The sequence below is a fragment of the Phragmites australis genome, chromosome 1 (genome assembly GCF_958298935.1).
Source record: "Phragmites australis chromosome 1, lpPhrAust1.1, whole genome shotgun sequence".
NCBI classification, from domain to species: Eukaryota; Viridiplantae; Streptophyta; class Magnoliopsida; order Poales; family Poaceae; genus Phragmites; species Phragmites australis.
Window position 1 is genome coordinate 40,610,276 of NC_084921.1, and position 17,532 is coordinate 40,627,807.

General features: G+C 44.7%; 3 protein-coding genes across 4 annotated transcripts; all 3 read left to right on the top strand.

Annotated features, from left to right (window-relative positions):
• The first annotated feature begins 320 nt into the window (after nt 1-320).
• On the top strand, nt 321-6,622 carry LOC133919139 (glycine dehydrogenase (decarboxylating), mitochondrial-like). The gene is made up of 15 exons (XM_062363421.1): nt 321-1,888; nt 2,029-2,274; nt 2,363-2,440; nt 2,532-2,632; nt 2,718-2,913; nt 3,009-3,134; nt 3,226-3,411; nt 3,678-3,791; nt 4,305-4,457; nt 5,096-5,284; nt 5,380-5,457; nt 5,540-5,665; nt 5,754-5,852; nt 6,112-6,229; nt 6,323-6,622. The coding sequence occupies exons 1-15, from the start codon at nt 692-694 to the stop codon at nt 6,415-6,417; spliced, it is 3,102 nt and encodes a 1,033-aa protein (XP_062219405.1). The 5' UTR covers nt 321-691; the 3' UTR covers nt 6,418-6,622.
• A 2,024-nt stretch (nt 6,623-8,646) lies between these two features.
• Nucleotides 8,647-12,572, top strand: LOC133919147 (calcineurin B-like protein 10). Of its 2 annotated transcripts, XM_062363433.1 has the most exons (9): nt 8,648-8,919; nt 9,022-9,235; nt 9,324-9,406; nt 10,200-10,259; nt 10,861-10,969; nt 11,060-11,112; nt 11,524-11,604; nt 11,699-11,811; nt 12,032-12,572. In XM_062363433.1, exons 1-9 carry the CDS (start codon nt 8,890-8,892, stop codon nt 12,084-12,086), a joined length of 798 nt encoding a protein of 265 aa, XP_062219417.1. In that variant the 5' UTR covers nt 8,648-8,889; the 3' UTR covers nt 12,087-12,572. The 2 variants fall into 2 exon arrangements, with proteins under 2 accessions (XP_062219426.1, XP_062219417.1); XM_062363442.1 differs by lacking the exon at nt 10,200-10,259 and having other exon boundaries at nt 8,647-8,919.
• A 135-nt stretch (nt 12,573-12,707) lies between these two features.
• On the top strand, nt 12,708-16,005 carry LOC133919158 (protein REVERSION-TO-ETHYLENE SENSITIVITY1-like). The gene is made up of 3 exons (XM_062363454.1): nt 12,708-13,250; nt 14,231-14,598; nt 15,510-16,005. The coding sequence occupies exons 2-3, from the start codon at nt 14,317-14,319 to the stop codon at nt 15,927-15,929; spliced, it is 702 nt and encodes a 233-aa protein (XP_062219438.1). The 5' UTR covers nt 12,708-13,250; nt 14,231-14,316; the 3' UTR covers nt 15,930-16,005.
• The last annotated feature ends 1,527 nt before the right edge of the window (nt 16,006-17,532 follow it).

A 17,532-nucleotide genomic window follows, 5' to 3' on the forward strand; every position in this document is an offset into this window, starting at 1 on the left:
GCTGTGCGCGAGCTCACCAGTCGCCACCCCAGGATAGAATCCGGCCTGCAGATCCCTCGCCAGCACGGGACGACCCCCACCAGCGAATGGGGGGGATCCGGCGCCGCAAAAAATACGCCCGGGCAAAATTTTCTGCGGCGGAGGGGGCGCGTCGGGGAAAGCGATAAGGCGCGCCCCGCAGCGCCGGCGTCGTGCCCGCAGGGCTCCCTCTCGCTCGCCCCACTCCCACCCTGTGATACTCCCCCGCGCCCGTTCCCACTCTGGATGACGCCCCCGCTCGCCGATTTCTGTGGCTGGGCCTCTTATACCGCCCCCTGCTCGGCTCCTCGTCCATCCAAACGCCATCCGCGCCCCCCGCCTCCCGTTGCCGATCACAGTGTCAGCGCCCACGTCACTCTGAAACATCTCCTCGCCCGTGCTCGCCGCCCCACTCCACAACAACTTGCCAGGCAACTCATCGCCACCGGGGAGGAGGAAAATTGCCTTATTTTTTCCTTTCTCCGAATGCGCCGATATATATTGCTACCCAACCGAATCACTCGCTGACCCAACACCACAGCCGCTCTTCTCGGCTCGAGCAGGAGCGGGAGCGGAAGCGGAAGCCGAGGGCCTCCTACCCCGGGGACTCGCCACTTCCGTTCCTGCGCCTGCCTCGCCCCTCCGCCTCGCGTTCCCACACCCACCCATCCAGATGGAGCGCGCACGCCGCCTCGCCAGCCGTGCACTGCTGCGCCGCCTGCTCGCGGCGGCCGCGTCCACGTCCACCACGTCCCCGGCCCCGTCCCGCGGCATCTCGACCCTGGCGCCCGCGCCGGCGGCGAGGAAGAGCCCGCGCGCGAGGGGCGCCCACCAGTACGCGCAGGGGCGGCCGGTGTCGGCGTCGGCGCTGCAGCCGAGCGACACGTTCCCCCGGAGGCACAACTCCGCCACGCCCTCCGAGCAGGCGGCCATGGCGTCCGCCTGCGGGTTCAACACCCTCGACGCGCTCATCGACGCCACCGTCCCGGCCGCCATCCGCTCGCCGCCGATGCAGTTCGTCGGCAAGTTCGACGCCGGGTTCACGGAGTCCCAGATGATCGACCACATGCAGCGCCTGGCATCAATGAACAAGGCCTACAAGTCCTTCATCGGGATGGGCTACTACAACACCCACGTCCCGGCGGTGATACTGCGCAACCTCATGGAGAACCCCGCGTGGTACACGCAGTACACGCCGTACCAGGCCGAGATCGCGCAGGGCCGTCTCGAGTCGCTGCTCAACTACCAGACCATGATTGCAGACCTCACCGGCCTGCCCATGTCCAACGCCTCGCTGCTTGACGAGGCCACGGCCGCTGCCGAGGCCATGGCCATGTGCAACGGCATCCTGAGGGGCAAGAAGAAGACCTTCCTCATCGCCTCCAACTGCCACCCGCAGACCATCGATGTCTGCCAGACGCGCGCCGCCGGGTTCGACATCAAAGTCGTCGTCGCGGACGCCAAGGACTTCGACTACAGCAACGGCGACGTGTGCGGCGTGCTCGTGCAGTATCCCGGCACGGAGGGTGAGGTGCTCGACTACGCGGAGTTCGTCAAGGACGCCCACGCTCACGGTGTGAAGGTGGTCATGGCCACCGATCTGCTCGCGCTCACCACGCTGCGGCCACCCGGCGAGATTGGCGCCGACATCGCCGTGGGTTCTGCGCAACGGTTCGGCGTGCCCATGGGTTACGGAGGCCCGCACGCCGCATTCCTCGCCACGTCGCAGGAGTACAAGCGGCTGATGCCTGGCCGTATCATCGGGGTGAGTGTCGATTCCAGTGGGAAGCCTGCACTTCGCATGGCGATGCAGACCCGGGAGCAGCACATCCGCCGGGACAAGGCCACCAGCAACATCTGCACTGCCCAGGTATTTCACGCACTCCACCCACTCACCAAACTGCTTGATAGTGATAGAGATGATACAAGACGTGTCTCTGTGATATGTTGAATTAGTGACCGAGTAGTTTGTGATAGAGTAGTAGTGACAAGGACACTTGTGGTTCACAGGCCTTGCTCGCCAACATGGCAGCCATGTATGCTGTCTACCATGGTCCTGCGGGGCTGAAGGCAATCGCTGACCGTGTTCATGGCCTGGCTGGTACCTTTGCCCATGGGCTGAAGAAGCTCGGGACAGTGACGGTGCAGGAGCTGCCGTTCTTCGACACGGTCAAGGTCAATTGTGCTGATGCGCGTGCGATTGCCGAGGAGGCTGTCAAAAACGAGATGAACCTTCGGGTTGTCGATGCCAACACGGTGCGCTTTATCATGATGCTACTGTTCCATTGCAACTTATTTGATTATTTTTTTAATTGAGCATTAATTTGTAGTTGTGATGTTGTAGATAACTGTTGCCTTCGATGAGACCACCACCTTGGAGGATGTTGACAAGCTGTTCAAGGTGTTCTCTGGTGGCAAGCCAGTAAGTTGTCATTCAATTAATGCAAATTTTGTGTGCTTGATGTGAAATTAGATCCGAATATGAAATGATGTGCCATTACAAACACTTTCAGGTGAACTTCACAGCTGAATCCCTCGCAACAGAGGTCTCAAGCTCAATTCCTAGCAGCCTTGCTCGCGAGAGTCCCTACCTAACGCACCCAATCTTTAACATGTATATGTTGCTGAAATATTGCAGCTTTTCCCCACTGATTGTCAGAATGTTTAAAATGAACCGAAGTTATGTTGTGGGCTTGCAGGTACCACACAGAGCATGAGCTTCTCCGTTACCTGCATAAGTTGCAATCCAAGGATCTCTCACTGTGCCACAGTATGATCCCTCTTGGTTCTTGCACCATGAAACTGAATGCTACTGTTGAGATGATGCCTGTCACCTATCCCAACTTTGCGAACATGCACCCATTTGCCCCCACTGAACAGGCTGCAGGCTATCATGTGAGGGACACCATTCAGCATTTATTAGTTTCTAACGGCATATTATGTGTAATAGGAATTTCAAGACATCTGAAATGCCTCGTTTTGTGATGAAGGAAATGTTTGACGACTTGGGCCATTTGTTGTGCAAGATCACTGGTTTTGATTCTTTCTCTTTGCAACCAAATGCTGGTGCTGCAGGAGAGTATGCTGGATTGATGGTTATCCGTGCTTACCACCAGGTATGTCATGCTAAAGCTGCCGACCTAGATCTCTTGTTTTGTCTTTTTAGTATTCTTTGTTTACAAACTATGTGGAAAAAAAAAACTGCAGTCAAGAGGTGACCACCACCGCGATGTCTGCATCATTCCTGTCTCAGCACACGGCACAAATCCTGCAAGTGCTGCTATGTGTGGAATGAAGATTGTTGCTGTTGGAACTGATTCCAAAGGTAACATAAACATCGAGGAGTTGAGGAAAGCTGCTGAAGCAAACAAAGATAACTTGGCTGCTCTGATGGTACGTTGTTGTAATTTATAATAATTTACAATGTCTTGAAAATTGAAATGGCAATTTCACCACACTACACATATACTCTTTCAGCTCCACTGTTCATTACTGATTCTAGTGTTCTGATGTTGTACTAACGATCTAGCTCTGCAGAACCTTCTCACTTAATTTAGTTTATAATGCAAACTAGATAACTTGCAATATTTTTGCTGATTGTAGTATATGTTAAGCCGAATGACGAGAACAACAAAATGGCATGATTACTTATTTTTCAGGTTACCTATCCTTCGACTCATGGAGTCTATGAAGAAGGCATTGATGAGATATGCAGGATTATTCATGAGAATGGCGGGCAGGTCTACATGGACGGGGCTAACATGAATGCCCAGGTTAGTTTTATGTCGCCTCCACTATTTTGTTCTTTTCTGGAAAGTGCTCTCTTCAAGTGTTGTGTACTCTTAATTTTCTTAATGGAACACATCTTTTAGACGGATTAATGGAACATATTTATGTTGGGTATACAGATTGCGTAGATGGCTTTCCAACATGATGATGAAGTTGATTCTATTCGTGAAATAATTCTATAAGTTTATTTATGAAACAAGTCTGAGTTCAGTCTAACAAAGACATTATAATCGCCTTTCATTTGTTTGTATCTCATTAGATTGGTGGTAAAATGGTTTCCATGAAAATTAATAATGATAAAATGATATCTATGATCTATAACATTGTGTGTGCTGAATTATGTTTTCTATAAGAAAAATATGGCATCTTTTTTACAAGTTCACCTGAACCTAGTTCAGAACTATTTATATGGTTTTTAAGATGCCCCATGCTGCAGAGCTAAAATGTGCAATACACCGGAATTTCCCTTGAACTTACAAAAGTTGTCTTTCGTACAGGTTGGATTGACAAGCCCTGGTTTTATTGGAGCAGACGTTTGCCACCTTAACCTTCACAAAACATTTTGCATTCCACATGGTGGAGGTGGTCCTGGCATGGGTCCTATTGGTGTCCAGAAGCACTTGGCACCATTTTTACCATCTCATCCAGTGGTAGGAATCCTGAATTCCTCTCATCTGTCAATCTCGAAATTCACATTCAAATTTCAGATGAGTGGTTAATTAATAAACTATTCACCTCCTTGCGTTCTGCCATTTTATATGCTATTCCATCTTTATTTTTGTACAACACAAGGCAAATTATTTATAACCATGTTTGATTTCCAAGAATAGTCTCTTAAAATGTGTTAGACCAAAGATTTCAGATGTATACAGTTCTCTATTTTACCACCAATCCTACGATATTGTTCAAAAACTAGAATCCATGTTATCCTATCTTTATTGTGTAACCCAAGAACTATTTTACTCTTCTGTTAATGTCTTGTTTTCTGGCTTATTGGCTGCCATATTGGATCTGGTGGGTTTTCTAAATGACAAATTATTTTATTTCCTTACTCACCTAAAAGTAATGAAGCAAGAAAGAGTTGCCTGCATTTTCTTTCTGCTGAAAACACCATGGTGATTCTATATACGGTTTTTAGTGATGATGTGTTAACTGTTAACTACTCAAATGATGTTTTAAATGTTGATTACTAAAACAAGAAGAATCACTCATTATTTTTTGCATGACTTCGTCATTTCATTCAAAATCAAATGCAACTACATCATCAGACTAATTCTGTTATCATCAGGTGCCCACTGGCGGCTTCCCTCTCCCTGAGAAAACCGACCCTCTTGGTACCATTGCTGCTGCTCCATGGGGATCTGCTTTGATTCTGCCAATTTCATACACATACATAGCCATGATGGGCTCCCAGGGACTCACTGATGCTTCAAAGATTGCGATATTGAATGCAAACTACATGGCAAAACGTCTAGAGGTACTTCTTATTCATGACAGCATACCCTCAGCATAAATTTATTATATATGGTTAAAAATTAGTTTTCTAAATTTACTTTTTAATGAATTTTGCAGAAGCATTACCCAGTACTATTCCGTGGAGTCAATGGAACTGTTGCCCATGAATTCATCATTGATTTAAGAGGGTTTAAGGTACTCATACGAATTATATTAGCATTTGAACCCTGTGTTTATGAATTTCAATTTTCTAACTGGATCTTGGAACTTTTGACAGGCTACTGCTGGTATAGAGCCAGAGGATGTTGCAAAGCGCTTGATGGACTATGGATTCCACGCACCAACTATGTCATGGCCTGTTCCGGGCACACTTATGATTGAGCCCACTGAAAGTGAAAGCAAGGTAAGAATATTGTTTTTTTAACTTTTGCTTCCCATTATATCAATTATTTGCTTTCATATTGCTTAATGTAGCATCATTTGTCTTGCAGGCCGAACTAGACAGGTTCTGTGATGCTCTTATCTCCATCAGGGAAGAGATTGCAGAGATAGAAAATGGCAAAGCAGATGCGCTCAACAATGTCCTGAAGGTAATATATTACCAGTGCCTAATGAAATCAGTTAGGTAGCTAAAGTTCACCATATCAAGCCATATCTTTCTCCACATAATAAGTGGTCGCTAGATCCTTTCGAATCCTATTCGTTGCCATTTCAGCGCTTATAACTTTAAAGAAAAAAGTTATAAAGAATATCTGTCTTCTAGCAAACTAAGACTTCCACAAATGAAATGGTTATGCACACCTCTTGCATTTCCAGAGGTTCACAGGTGATTTTGCTTTGTTTGTGCAGGGCGCTCCTCACCCACCCCAACTCCTGATGAGCGACACATGGACCAAGCCCTACTCCAGGGAGTGCGCTGCCTTCCCTGCAGCATGGCTTCGTGGTGCCAAGTTCTGGCCAACAACTTGTACGAACGACTCCACTGCCCCCAAAGCCTTCTTCTGATGGCTTAACATTTTGAGAAGCTAACCATTGTTCTGCTCTGTTGCCTTCTTGCCAGGTCGCGTGGACAACGTGTACGGGGATCGCAACCTCATCTGCACGCTGCAGCAGGCGTCCAATGTGGCGGAAGAAGCAGCTGCTGCTACTGCATAATCTCGCCACGGTTACGATCCCAGTGTATAAAACAGCCTCAAGAATTTGTAATGCTTCCTGTAGGAGGGAAGCATCCTCTCATCCTTCTGAGATGTATATACTAGCTCATGACAGCTGATCCCCCACAGCTGCCTCCTTGTAATTCCGTACTTCATTGCTTCTCCATTCCCATTTAAAAATTAAAATTAGCTTTTGTTGACTAGAATCGCTGCTCTTTTCTCAATACAGGAAAAGTCTTTCTGTTTGATATAATATCCATATGAAAACAGGGGAAAAGAAAGATATTCTCTAATTATCCGTAACAATATAGAACTATCTACGTGAAGTTGTGGTAATATTTGAACATACCGCAGACTGCAACTAAACGAACGTCTCTCCAGTTCTGTATGCAAGATTTATCCAATCTACCGTGACTCTCCAATTTGGTGTTCCACTCAGCCAATCCTCGCACGAAGCGGCTAAGTTGGAAAACTACAGATATAAAATGATTTGGCCAAGTTTAAAGTCAATTCAACTAGATTTGATATTTTTATAGTTATATATATCCCCACTCTAGCTGTGTCTGTTTGCCGCAAGGTTAAGAGGAAGTGAAGGGCTGGAATTTTCGACACCACAACCGTCGAATTGGAGAAGCAAATGAATGGTCCATGGGGGCCTAGGTTTGTGAATTGTTTTTGGGCTCTTTGTCACTCTATAAGAAGGATATAGGCCAAGAAGTTTTTTTTTCTCCGTAAAACTAACATAGCTTCCTCACGCAAAACCCCCCAGCCAATCTGCTTCCTCATGGCCCTTAAAGCTCCAAAACTGCTCCTCAAAGCCATTGACAGCTCGCGAATGCAATTCGTTTGGTCTAGAATTGAGATCTTAATAGGAGGTAAATGTAAGGTAATTTGGAAACGGGTATGCAATCCAACAAACAAAGGTGGTTTAGGTATTCTTCATCTCATCAACTTCGCTAGAGCTTGCCGCCGACTACTCTGGTTGTGATAAGAATGGAAGGTTCAACACAAACCTTGAGTGGGCTCAGAAATACTCCACCAACATTATCATTGGTAACATTGACATGATATCATTCTGGCACTCAGGCTTCAAAGATAACAACCAAAGGATATTGCTCCACATGTGTTTTCAGCATCTAGAGTTAAATGAGGAATCCTACGTTGAGCCATCGCAAACAACTCATGGGTGCAAGACCTCGCGATTCTTCTAGTCATCAAAAGCCAATGCATTGTTAAATTTATGTAGCTATGGACCGCCATTCAGTAGGTGCAACTACAACCTAACATCCAAGACGACATCACCTGGAAATTCACTAAGCATGACGAGTGCATAGTAGCAACTGCCTACAAAGCGTAATTTTTAGGTTCAATGGATACAAACTTTCAATCACTAATTTGGAAAGCATGGGCTCCATCAAAATACAAATTCTTTGCCTAGCTCGCAAACCAAAATAGGCTTCAGACCTCAGATAGGTTGGTAACCAGAGAATGATCTCACAATTCGCATTGCCTATAATGCAAACATGATCCAAGGACTAGCCATCGTTTATTCGCCGAATACAGATTCACAAGACACATCTAGTCATGCCTAGTGCAGTGGGTATCGAAATTATCACTTCAACCGGATTACCGACAGAACGCCAATCCAATTCACCAATGATGGACATCCATGACCATCAGCCCTTATACCGAAAAAGAGGTTAGAATCGTTTATCATTTTAACCTACTGGGAAATCTAAAAGGAGTGAAACGCCACAACTTTTAATAGAAAAAAGCAACCCCGCACCCCATGTCCAAAAGATTAAAGATGAGCCTAGCACTTAGGCATTTGCAGGAGCACGGCGCTTAGAGCGCCTTATTCGTTGAGAATTGGCTTTTGTTTTGGTCTCAATCACTTTTTTTTTGGACAAAATTAGGTAGATATTATCATAAATATGCTCATATTAGAAAATAACACGACGCACATGTCATCCTTACACTAATGATATTTTTCAATTTTTATAACTTTTGTGATGTTATCGAGCAAATTGACTTTTTTTATTAGCCCGTGAGGGTTGTTTTTTCTTTTTAATATAATCTGTCGGTTCGTTTTTTTTAAGAAAAGCATCAGATGCCTAGTCGCATTCATCTACGCTGTGTCTGGTATTGGTGAAGATCATTAAGCTAGCTGCGTGTACGCACCACCAATCACGTTAAAATGAGTTGCTAATCATTGTCCACCGCGGCCGCGGTGAAGATCATTAATGATTGGATGAGGATAAACTCGACCGACGTGGCTTCCACAGCCAGAACAACTGGTAACTGGTAAGAGACGCCAAATTCCGCCAACCGCAAATCCGCACGGCTCTCCGACGGCCGCCCGCCGAAGCGTGACGTGAAGAGCCCGGCCGGCGGCCGCCCCGCGACCGGCGCGCAGCGAGGACGCCGAGGAGGCCCCCCGTCGGTCGATGGTTATCCGCCGGCTCCGGGGCACATGGACTCCTCCCGCTCCTCGAACGCTCTCGTATGCTCGGCCCCGGGATCCTTACCACCTTGATCTGGTCTCCCCATTTATCGTTCCAGCCTGATCCGGTTGCTGTTTGTTGTGGTATGCGTTGCGTGGCAGGCGTCGAGGAGATCTCTGACGCTGGGGGAGCTCGCGTGCGGGGCGCTGTTCCCGGTGCTCGCCGTGGTGGACGCGGTGATGCTCGGGGCCGCGTGGTGCTTCCAGAAAAACCCGCCCAGGCTGCTGCCCGCACTCGACGCCCGCGCGCGCCTCCGGTCTGGCGGTCGCCTCACCTTCCGCGAGATCGCCGACCTCGCCGACGAGTCCCGCTACTGTAAGTATGCAGCTACCTGTTCGTCTTTTGTGTTCTCTGTTGCCTCGTGTTATGGCCTGAGGTGGTTTTCGGGTGTGGCTGCTGGGAGTCTCGGTGAACGAGGTGGAGGCGTTGTACGAGCTGTACAAGAAGATCAGCTGTTCCATCGTCGACGACGGTCTGATCCATAAGGTTTTTGCAAATGTTAAATTAACTCTATTCTTCTGTGCAACGGTTGGCGAGACGTGTGCTTGTGTTCCATTTTTTCGGCCCCTTTAGGGTGATGGGAGCTTTCATGATTCCCGGGACAATTGAAATATGTCCTGTGAAATTCTGTAAAATTCATACGAAAATTACATGTTCCAAACATTATATTGGTCCAGTTTAGTTGATCCCATATTGCGGAATTGAACCCTCGCTTTGATATTGGATTTACCTTTTAAGGATCTGTCGAGCATGTGCTACTCAAATTCTAGCCAAGGCAACTCTAGAACTGTGTGAGGATCACGGGGAGTAGCAAATCTGGAGCTGCCAAAATATTTTGTAATTAATCCTTGTGACCATGAAAGAAGCTTCCTGTCCCAATTAGGACTAGTTACTCTGGCTGAACTACAGAGTCCAAGATAGTTACTTTTTGAGCCATTATACATGTTGAAAAGGACTTGCTAGTTACGTTACGGAGAGCAGAAAGGTAAATTGACCCTAGTATATCTTTTACAGAACAAAGGTAAACAAGGGATGGTTATCAATCCTTGCCAAAAGATATCCTGTAACTAAAATGTAGTTGGGCATGACAGTAGAACTTTAGTTAAAGATGCCTTGACTGCCTAGACTTATGTTCATCCACACTAGAACTCTTTATGATGGTATGCTAGAAGGCAGGATGATATCCTGTAGGTGAAGATTTTATATTGGATAATGTACTTTTTTACAGTATTATTTGTTTGTTAGTCATCAATTGTGAAATTTGCTACTTCTTTTACAGGAGGATCTGCAGTTAGCATTGTTCAGGACACCATCTAGAAATAATATTTTTCTAGATAGAGTAAGTGCCAAAGCTTACCCTCCCAGTTCTAAAAAAAGAAAGAAACAAATAAAGAAAAAAAAAAGAAAAAAAAAGAAAAAGAACTTGTGCTCCACTCCTCTCAATTCAAATATCCTTTTATCCTTTTTGGCTACTGAAGTATCAGATGACTTGTTCATTTGATCTGAGTTTAATAGTAAAACCAAATATTTGGCATGGTTATTGACTATGTCATATCAGTATCTGTATCTATATCTGTATTAGAGAAGCTTCCGAGGTAGCTGGGGCTTTGTCTCTTGATAAGAGTTTCATATATGAATTAATTATCCAATTTCTGTATTATTTGCTTTAAGCAAAACTAAGCTTCATGCATAGTGTGGGTGAAATCACATCACATAACCTGTGAAGTTAATGTCAATGCTGATGTTATATGCAGCTGTTACCTTTTATGTTACAATGCCATGCGGTAAGCCAATAGCCCAAGACAGAAAAAAAGAACCATTACCATATATTTGATAGCTTTCATAACTTGTTACTAATTTTAAGCAATCTGATTTTAATTTCTGAATTTGCTTGCATTCCATATGGCTCTGCTGTTTTGAGTTTTTTCCCCTCCATGTAGGTTTTTCATCTATTTGATGAAAAGAAAAATTCTGTTATTGAATTTGAAGAGTTTATTCGCGCAATAAGTGTATTTCATCCAAATGCTCCTCGTGAAGATAAAATTGATTGTAAGTATGCTTAGAAATTAGAACTGGGTACAAATTTCTTCACATGTTAAGTTAAATATGGCATTGATTTTTGTTTTGCACTTCTTTTAGTTTCATTCAGACTGTATGATTTGAGGCAAACTGGTTTCATTGAGCGTGAAGAGGTATGTATTGATTTGCTAGTGCATGAGATCTGAACAAATTTATGAAAGCATGCATTACTGTGTCAGCATTTGGTATTCTACTACTAAAGACTTATGAAATGCCACTTTTCTTGGATTTTTGCATAATGATCACATAAATTTGTATATCTTCTCAGGAAACAAAATATTGGCTTGGCAACTCATGTATTGACCTTAGAAATTTCTGTAAAAAATACACTGACAATCATTAATTTGAGGAGCAATCTAGACGTGCTCTTGATGTAGGTTACAAATTTTCTTGAATGAAAACATAAGAACAATAATGAAATGAAAAGTCAAGGTTGTTCTTATGTTTGGCAATAGAGCTGGTTTGGAAAAGTTAATGCGATATATCCTATTCATATGTTAAAAGGTATAAGCTTTTTTCCTCAGGTGAAACAAATGGTTGTTGCTACTTTAATGGAGTCACAGGTGGAGCTATCTGACGATCTTGTGGAAGTAATAATAGATAAGGTATCACCGCTGTTCTCCCTCTTAAGCCCTCTCCTGTTTCTCCACTACATACTTGGAATTTTGATCGAGTTATATCTGCTTTATCCTTCTGCAGACATTTGAGGATGCTGATACTGATAAGGACAACAAGATCAGCAGAGAGGAGTGGGAAGCTTTTGTATTGCAGCACCCTTCTGTTATAAAGAAGATGACACTGCCTCACCTGAAGTACGTATACTAACTCTTGCATTTCATCAACTTGCCTTCTTTCCTGACCAATGCCTGCTGCATGATTTGTTCCGCATAACTGAGCGATGCTAGGACAGATGCAGTATACTGTGTTTCTAATAGGAGATGCATACAGTCCAATGCTATCTATCTCTGAATCTCTGAGAGTAATTCATCCTCATGGTAAAAGAAGAACGTGCTGATTCGATTTTTTCCCCAGGGATACTACAGCGGCATTCCCCAGCTTCGTCTTCAATACACAGGTCGAAGACTAGAGGGTGAAACACAACGCTTGGTACTAAAGTAAGTAGTCTTATGGCTGCTAGGTCAGAACTTGGAGCAGAAGATGGAGATGAGCACTTGAGAAAGAAAAGAGTCTGCTCTGAAAATATCTGCTGCTCTCAAAGGAAAGATCGGTGGATATTGGATGGCACCAGACTGTGCCCCAGATGACTGCTGACCTGCTCCCGTCTCCAGCTAAGTAGATTGATTGATGCTGCAGCTGCAGCTGCTGCTGCTGGTGGAAGAGTCAGTTTCAGTGCTCGTGGTTTGATAACCGGCATGCGTATCACATTTATTCATTCCATCACTATCCGCATTACTAGTATCTTTGTGCAAGATGACAGCGACTTCTTCTAGAGTCATTCCATTTATCAGATTTGGGTACAGTTGTTCTTTATTTCAACTTGTTGCCCCAAATTGTGCAGGGGTTCCGCTATTTTAAGCAGTAACAATTCCAATATGATATTTCCTTAACATTTTCTAGAATGTTCCGATGTGATCAAGTTCCTTTGTCTTCTTCTTTTTGGGGGGAGGGGGTGCAGAGGATTTGGTTACAACATTTTGGTACATTGTGTGACGGGCTGAAAAAGGTTCGAACAACCCGAGAGATGATAATTAGAAATTTGGAATCTTCTTTTGCTATTTGCATTATGCCTTTGTCCATTTCATTCACATGAACCTGAGTCCCGAGAGAATCATTCAGATTCACATCATCTTCTGCCATTCCGTTCTGTTTCCGTCCGTCTCCACGGCCTCGAAAACGAACGGCACATCTTCCCCACCGCAAAAGGCACCGGCCCCCTGATACGCGGGGCCGTCCTGTCAGTGACCCAGTATCAGCGCGGACCTCGGGCTCCGGGGAAAGAAAACGTGGAGTAGCAACCAAACCAAGGAAACAAAAAGAAAGCCGGCCGGCGAGCAAGCGGTTGCCACCTGCGTGTGCGCCTACCATTTGCGGGTGCTGCCCATCCGGTCCAGGTGCATGCACCTTTCCCTCCTCTATAACCGCGCCTCCCCGACTCCCCCAGCGAGGCGTTAGCGGCAGCGGCAGCGGCACGCTCTCCGACTTCTAGAGCCTTCTTGCACATACGGGGAGCCGATCGAGTTGACCCCACTTCGGCCACCGGATCGCGCAGCACGCCGATCCAGCTTCTCCGGTGAGCTCCCTGCCTATCTCTGCTCTGCTTCGGCTTCGATTAGTTCGTGCCGTGGCTGCGCGCGGCGTGGTGTTATTAGGGTGCTTGGAAGTTGGAATGGATTCGAGGGGGTGTCTTGGTGCCTTCTTTCGTCAGCTGGGGTGGGAAATCGGTACAGTGGATTTGGAAACACAAGCGTCTGTCTCGCGATTCACTGGTGTTTACTGTTTAGTGTCCTACCAAGTACCAACATCCGGGAACGGAGCGGCGGAGGGGTATAGCATCCGGTCATCCACCTGAAAATGGAATGAGTAGTAATACTGAGCAATTAGCAAATGCGATTTCTTAGAAATCGATTTGTTGTAAGGTCCTGGCCCCGGCTCGGAGCACAGTCCCAGCAACGCTCCTGAATTTCGTTTCGGCATTTCGTCGCACTTCCGGGGGATGCGAAGGTGGACACTTGATTTGGATGGGGGGGGGGGGGGGGAGCTGCTGCTCCTGGACACGCAAATGCACTTGTGTTTCAAGCATATATTCGTTGCCGTTCCTTAGTAATTTGATTTTATCTTCTGCGTCATATTGTATTCAAGAGATCCCTTAATATGTTAGAGAAAAAAAAATTAAATCCACATATGACAAAATCGAAGTAGTACCTTTCGTCTGTGTAAAATTTTGAACACCTATAGTGGTGCATTCGTGCCTGTTCAGATATAGCAAAATTACCACCTGGTCCAACCCTCACAAAGTAGAAAAGGGAACATGCTACTCTTTCTTTCCTTTTGGGAGGAGAATTTGTAACGGTGGTAACAAAGTTCATTTGGTTCAGGGCCCATTGTTTGTACCTTTGTGTCCAGATTCGATATCTTTGATTGTGATATTGCTCTATGGAACTGTAGGGGTAGTGAAATACTTAACTTGGTGCGCTTTTAGTTCTTCACCATTTTTTTTTAAATCCTGAAGTATGAGAACCTAACTTGATTGCTCCTTTCTTTTCAATAAAGGTTGATAAGTCGTGAGATTGAAGCTAGTCACATTTTAGTTTCTTCAAGTACAAGGAACATTAGTGTCACCAAAAGTATTTGCCTCAATGGAGCTTGGAGCTGATTTTGATGATGAAGATGTCAGTTCAGATAATGGACTGCATGAGTTGTGGCCAATTGGCGAGATAGATCCAAAGAAAGCAAGGTTCCCTTGTTGCATTGTCTGGACTCCTCTTCCTGTAGTTTCATGGCTTGCTCCTTACATAGGGCATGTTGGAATCTGTTGGGAGGATGGGGCTGTCTTGGATTTTGCCGGTTCAAATTTGGTGAGCGTGGATAATTTTGCTTATGGTGCTGTTGCAAGATACCTCCAGCTTGACAGAAAGAAGGTATGCATGGTTCCAAATATTTTTTCTTTTTCTTAGTATGCAATTCAAACATAGCTGATACTCTTGTACTTTATTTTACTGAACTGCTACTAAGATTATCGATAAGTTTAGGATCCAAGGAACTAATATAAATCCATATTTACTTTCTATGACAAGGAGATGCCTACTACTCTTATGCTCCTGAGTGGCATGCTTGTTTGTTAACATTTCAGAATTATAGTATTCTGCTTTGTCATGTAGGTCCTGTGTCAGTAAATTCTGAATTTATCTGTGGGTCAAGAAATCTCACCTTCCTTCTTCTCATTTATTTCCGTGCAAGAAAGAATATTTCATGATTTACCTTTCTTTAAACTGTTAATATTTTCCAAGCTTATTCCTAATTTTTGTATTATTTAAACAGTAGAGAATTTTACAAACTGTACCTGAAAAAGGTGATCCGAAAATGCTCTGTTTCACTTATAGTAGTAGTTTAAATTAAAAAATTGGATACTGTGGGGAAAAGAACACAGAAATCAAATCAAATATATGAGCTGGAAACTGTACCTGGGATTACTCCTGCCAGCCATCGCTGACACAGCATGTGTGCAGGACTAGGACAAAGCCAAAGCTGATTGGTTTACCCATTTTTGGAAGTTGTGCTCAATTTAATTTATTCTTTATTCAGTAACAGTGCTGTTTATAAATAATTTATACCATGTTCCATAGATTATCCATCTTGGGAACTTGTAGGTTTCCTATTTTGATGAAGAAGACACTTATATGCTGAAATTGCATATATTGTTTCATAATCTTGTTCAGTTTTAAGCTTTACTTTTGCAAAAAATCTACTTGTCACCGGACTGAAATTTTCAGTGGGTCCTTTCATGTTGGTGAATTCTTCTTGACTAACTCAATTATTTTGTTCATGGTAGTGCTGCTTTCCTGTTAATCTTGCGGCACATGTGTGTAAGCGATCCTACAATCATGCTGGAGTTGGAACAGCAATCTCATGGGATGATGCTTTGCAGTCGGGCATGAGTCATTTCCAGCATAAGTACTACAATCTGTTCACCTGCAACTGCTACTCGTTTGTGGCAAACTGCCTGAACCGTCTCTCCTACAATGGCTCTGTTGAGTGGAATGTTCTGAATGTGGCAGCCCTTGTATGGTTTCATGGCCAATGGGTGGACAAAATGTCTGTTGTTCGGTCATTCTTTCCTTTCCTAATTGTGACATGCATCGGTATTTTGATGGCTGGCTGGTCTTTCCTAATAGGGATGGCAGCATTCTCGTCTCTATTGATTGGATGGTATGTTCTTACGGTATACTGTGTTAAGAGTTTGGTATGTTGATTGATTTATATAACACTTGTGACCGAGCTCCGTGAGAAATTCTGGAAAGGAATTACTGAAACCACTCGTTATCATCGATGATCCATTTTAAGTTCATTGGAAGGTAGCACCTGTGCTACATCACACTACAACTTATGGATGCACTCATCTTGTTGGATTTTCTTAAATAGTTCTGTAAGTCTAGAAGGCACTACCTTCTAGGCTTGTTGAGTGCATCCATAAGTTCCTCAATCTGTTTTTCCTCAATAAGTTGTATCCTTAAGTACCTTCTAGTGAGGAACTTCGATCGCCTCAGTGATTCAGGAAATTACGAAAGTTCCTCAATTTGTTTTTCCTTCCACAGAGGGTCTCGAGATAATTTAGTTCACGGCATGCAAATATTATTGTCCTGATTGGCCTGGACGTTTAAGTTGTCACAAGCTTAAATCATTGTAAAATACAGTCCTGACAAGTGAAAATATCTCGTATGGGGAAGATCAAACCACATATATACAAGAAATTCTAGTTCTCCACCCCAGCTTCTCCCTTCCGAGGAAGCCACCTTATAATTCTCTAATTAGCCTCCAGACGTGCTTTTAAACCCTGTTAGAACGGATTGTAATTCTGATGCCGGAATGTACCGAAACTGGTGATGACCGACGATGAGTAGGTTTCGTCTGTTTGTACTGTAATTTCGGATGTGCAGAGCGACGCTTTGTTTATTCCTTTTTTGCACGCGGAGTGACTCCCAAGCTGCTGCTGAAGAGCAGCGCCGAATAGCCTAGCCGGTCTTCTTCTCTAACCAGACTGTTGCGTTTCACCAAAGTTGAGCAGGGAATTGCTGAAAAATAGTGTCGAATCCCTCCCGCAGCTGTTGGAAGCTCGGCCAGTATTTCACTGGCAATGCCTCACAATTTACAGCAACAAGAGATAGGGCAATCAACCATGCATACCGCGTGGCGAAACTGCTCGAGTGTTCACTCGTCTTCAAAGTGTTCCCGGGAAGGGAGCAGGGGCAAAGCTAGGGCCCAATCTGTCCTGGTGCATCACTCAACATGTCTTGAATGAGCCATGCAATTACAGGAGCAAAAAGCTGGTGCCTGGTGCACACATTTAAGGCAGCCAGGTACAAGTGTACAAAAGATGAGATATTGACCTACAGTTAGTAAAAAAAAAAGTAAACCCATTGGGCTTCGCCCCTCGAAGGGAGCGTATCGGCTCGAAATGGTCCAACTTCTGGAAATCTGCAAATTCCATTGCGAGCTACTTCGGCCGTCGGAGGTGATTGCTCCAGTTCCCCGTCGTACAGGCAAGTGGAGTGGGGGAAAGTTAGGGTTCCTCATACAGAATACTGTCCTGTCTTCTCATATTGCATATGCTCTGTAGGTTTACACAACACTAATGCAGTAATAGAGGTTGAACTTTCAGGCATAGGCATCACATTGATTTTTGGATTACCTGCTTAGGAATGATGGCGATGCAAGTGACTTCTGTTATTGAAGCAACGCAAGCTTTGTGGGTATTTCTTATTTTTCTCTAGTGTGCTGTGTGAAGGTCGCACAATTTATTTTCCTAAGTTTAGTTCATGGAATCTCTGATCTTATAGGATAGATTACTATCGGTG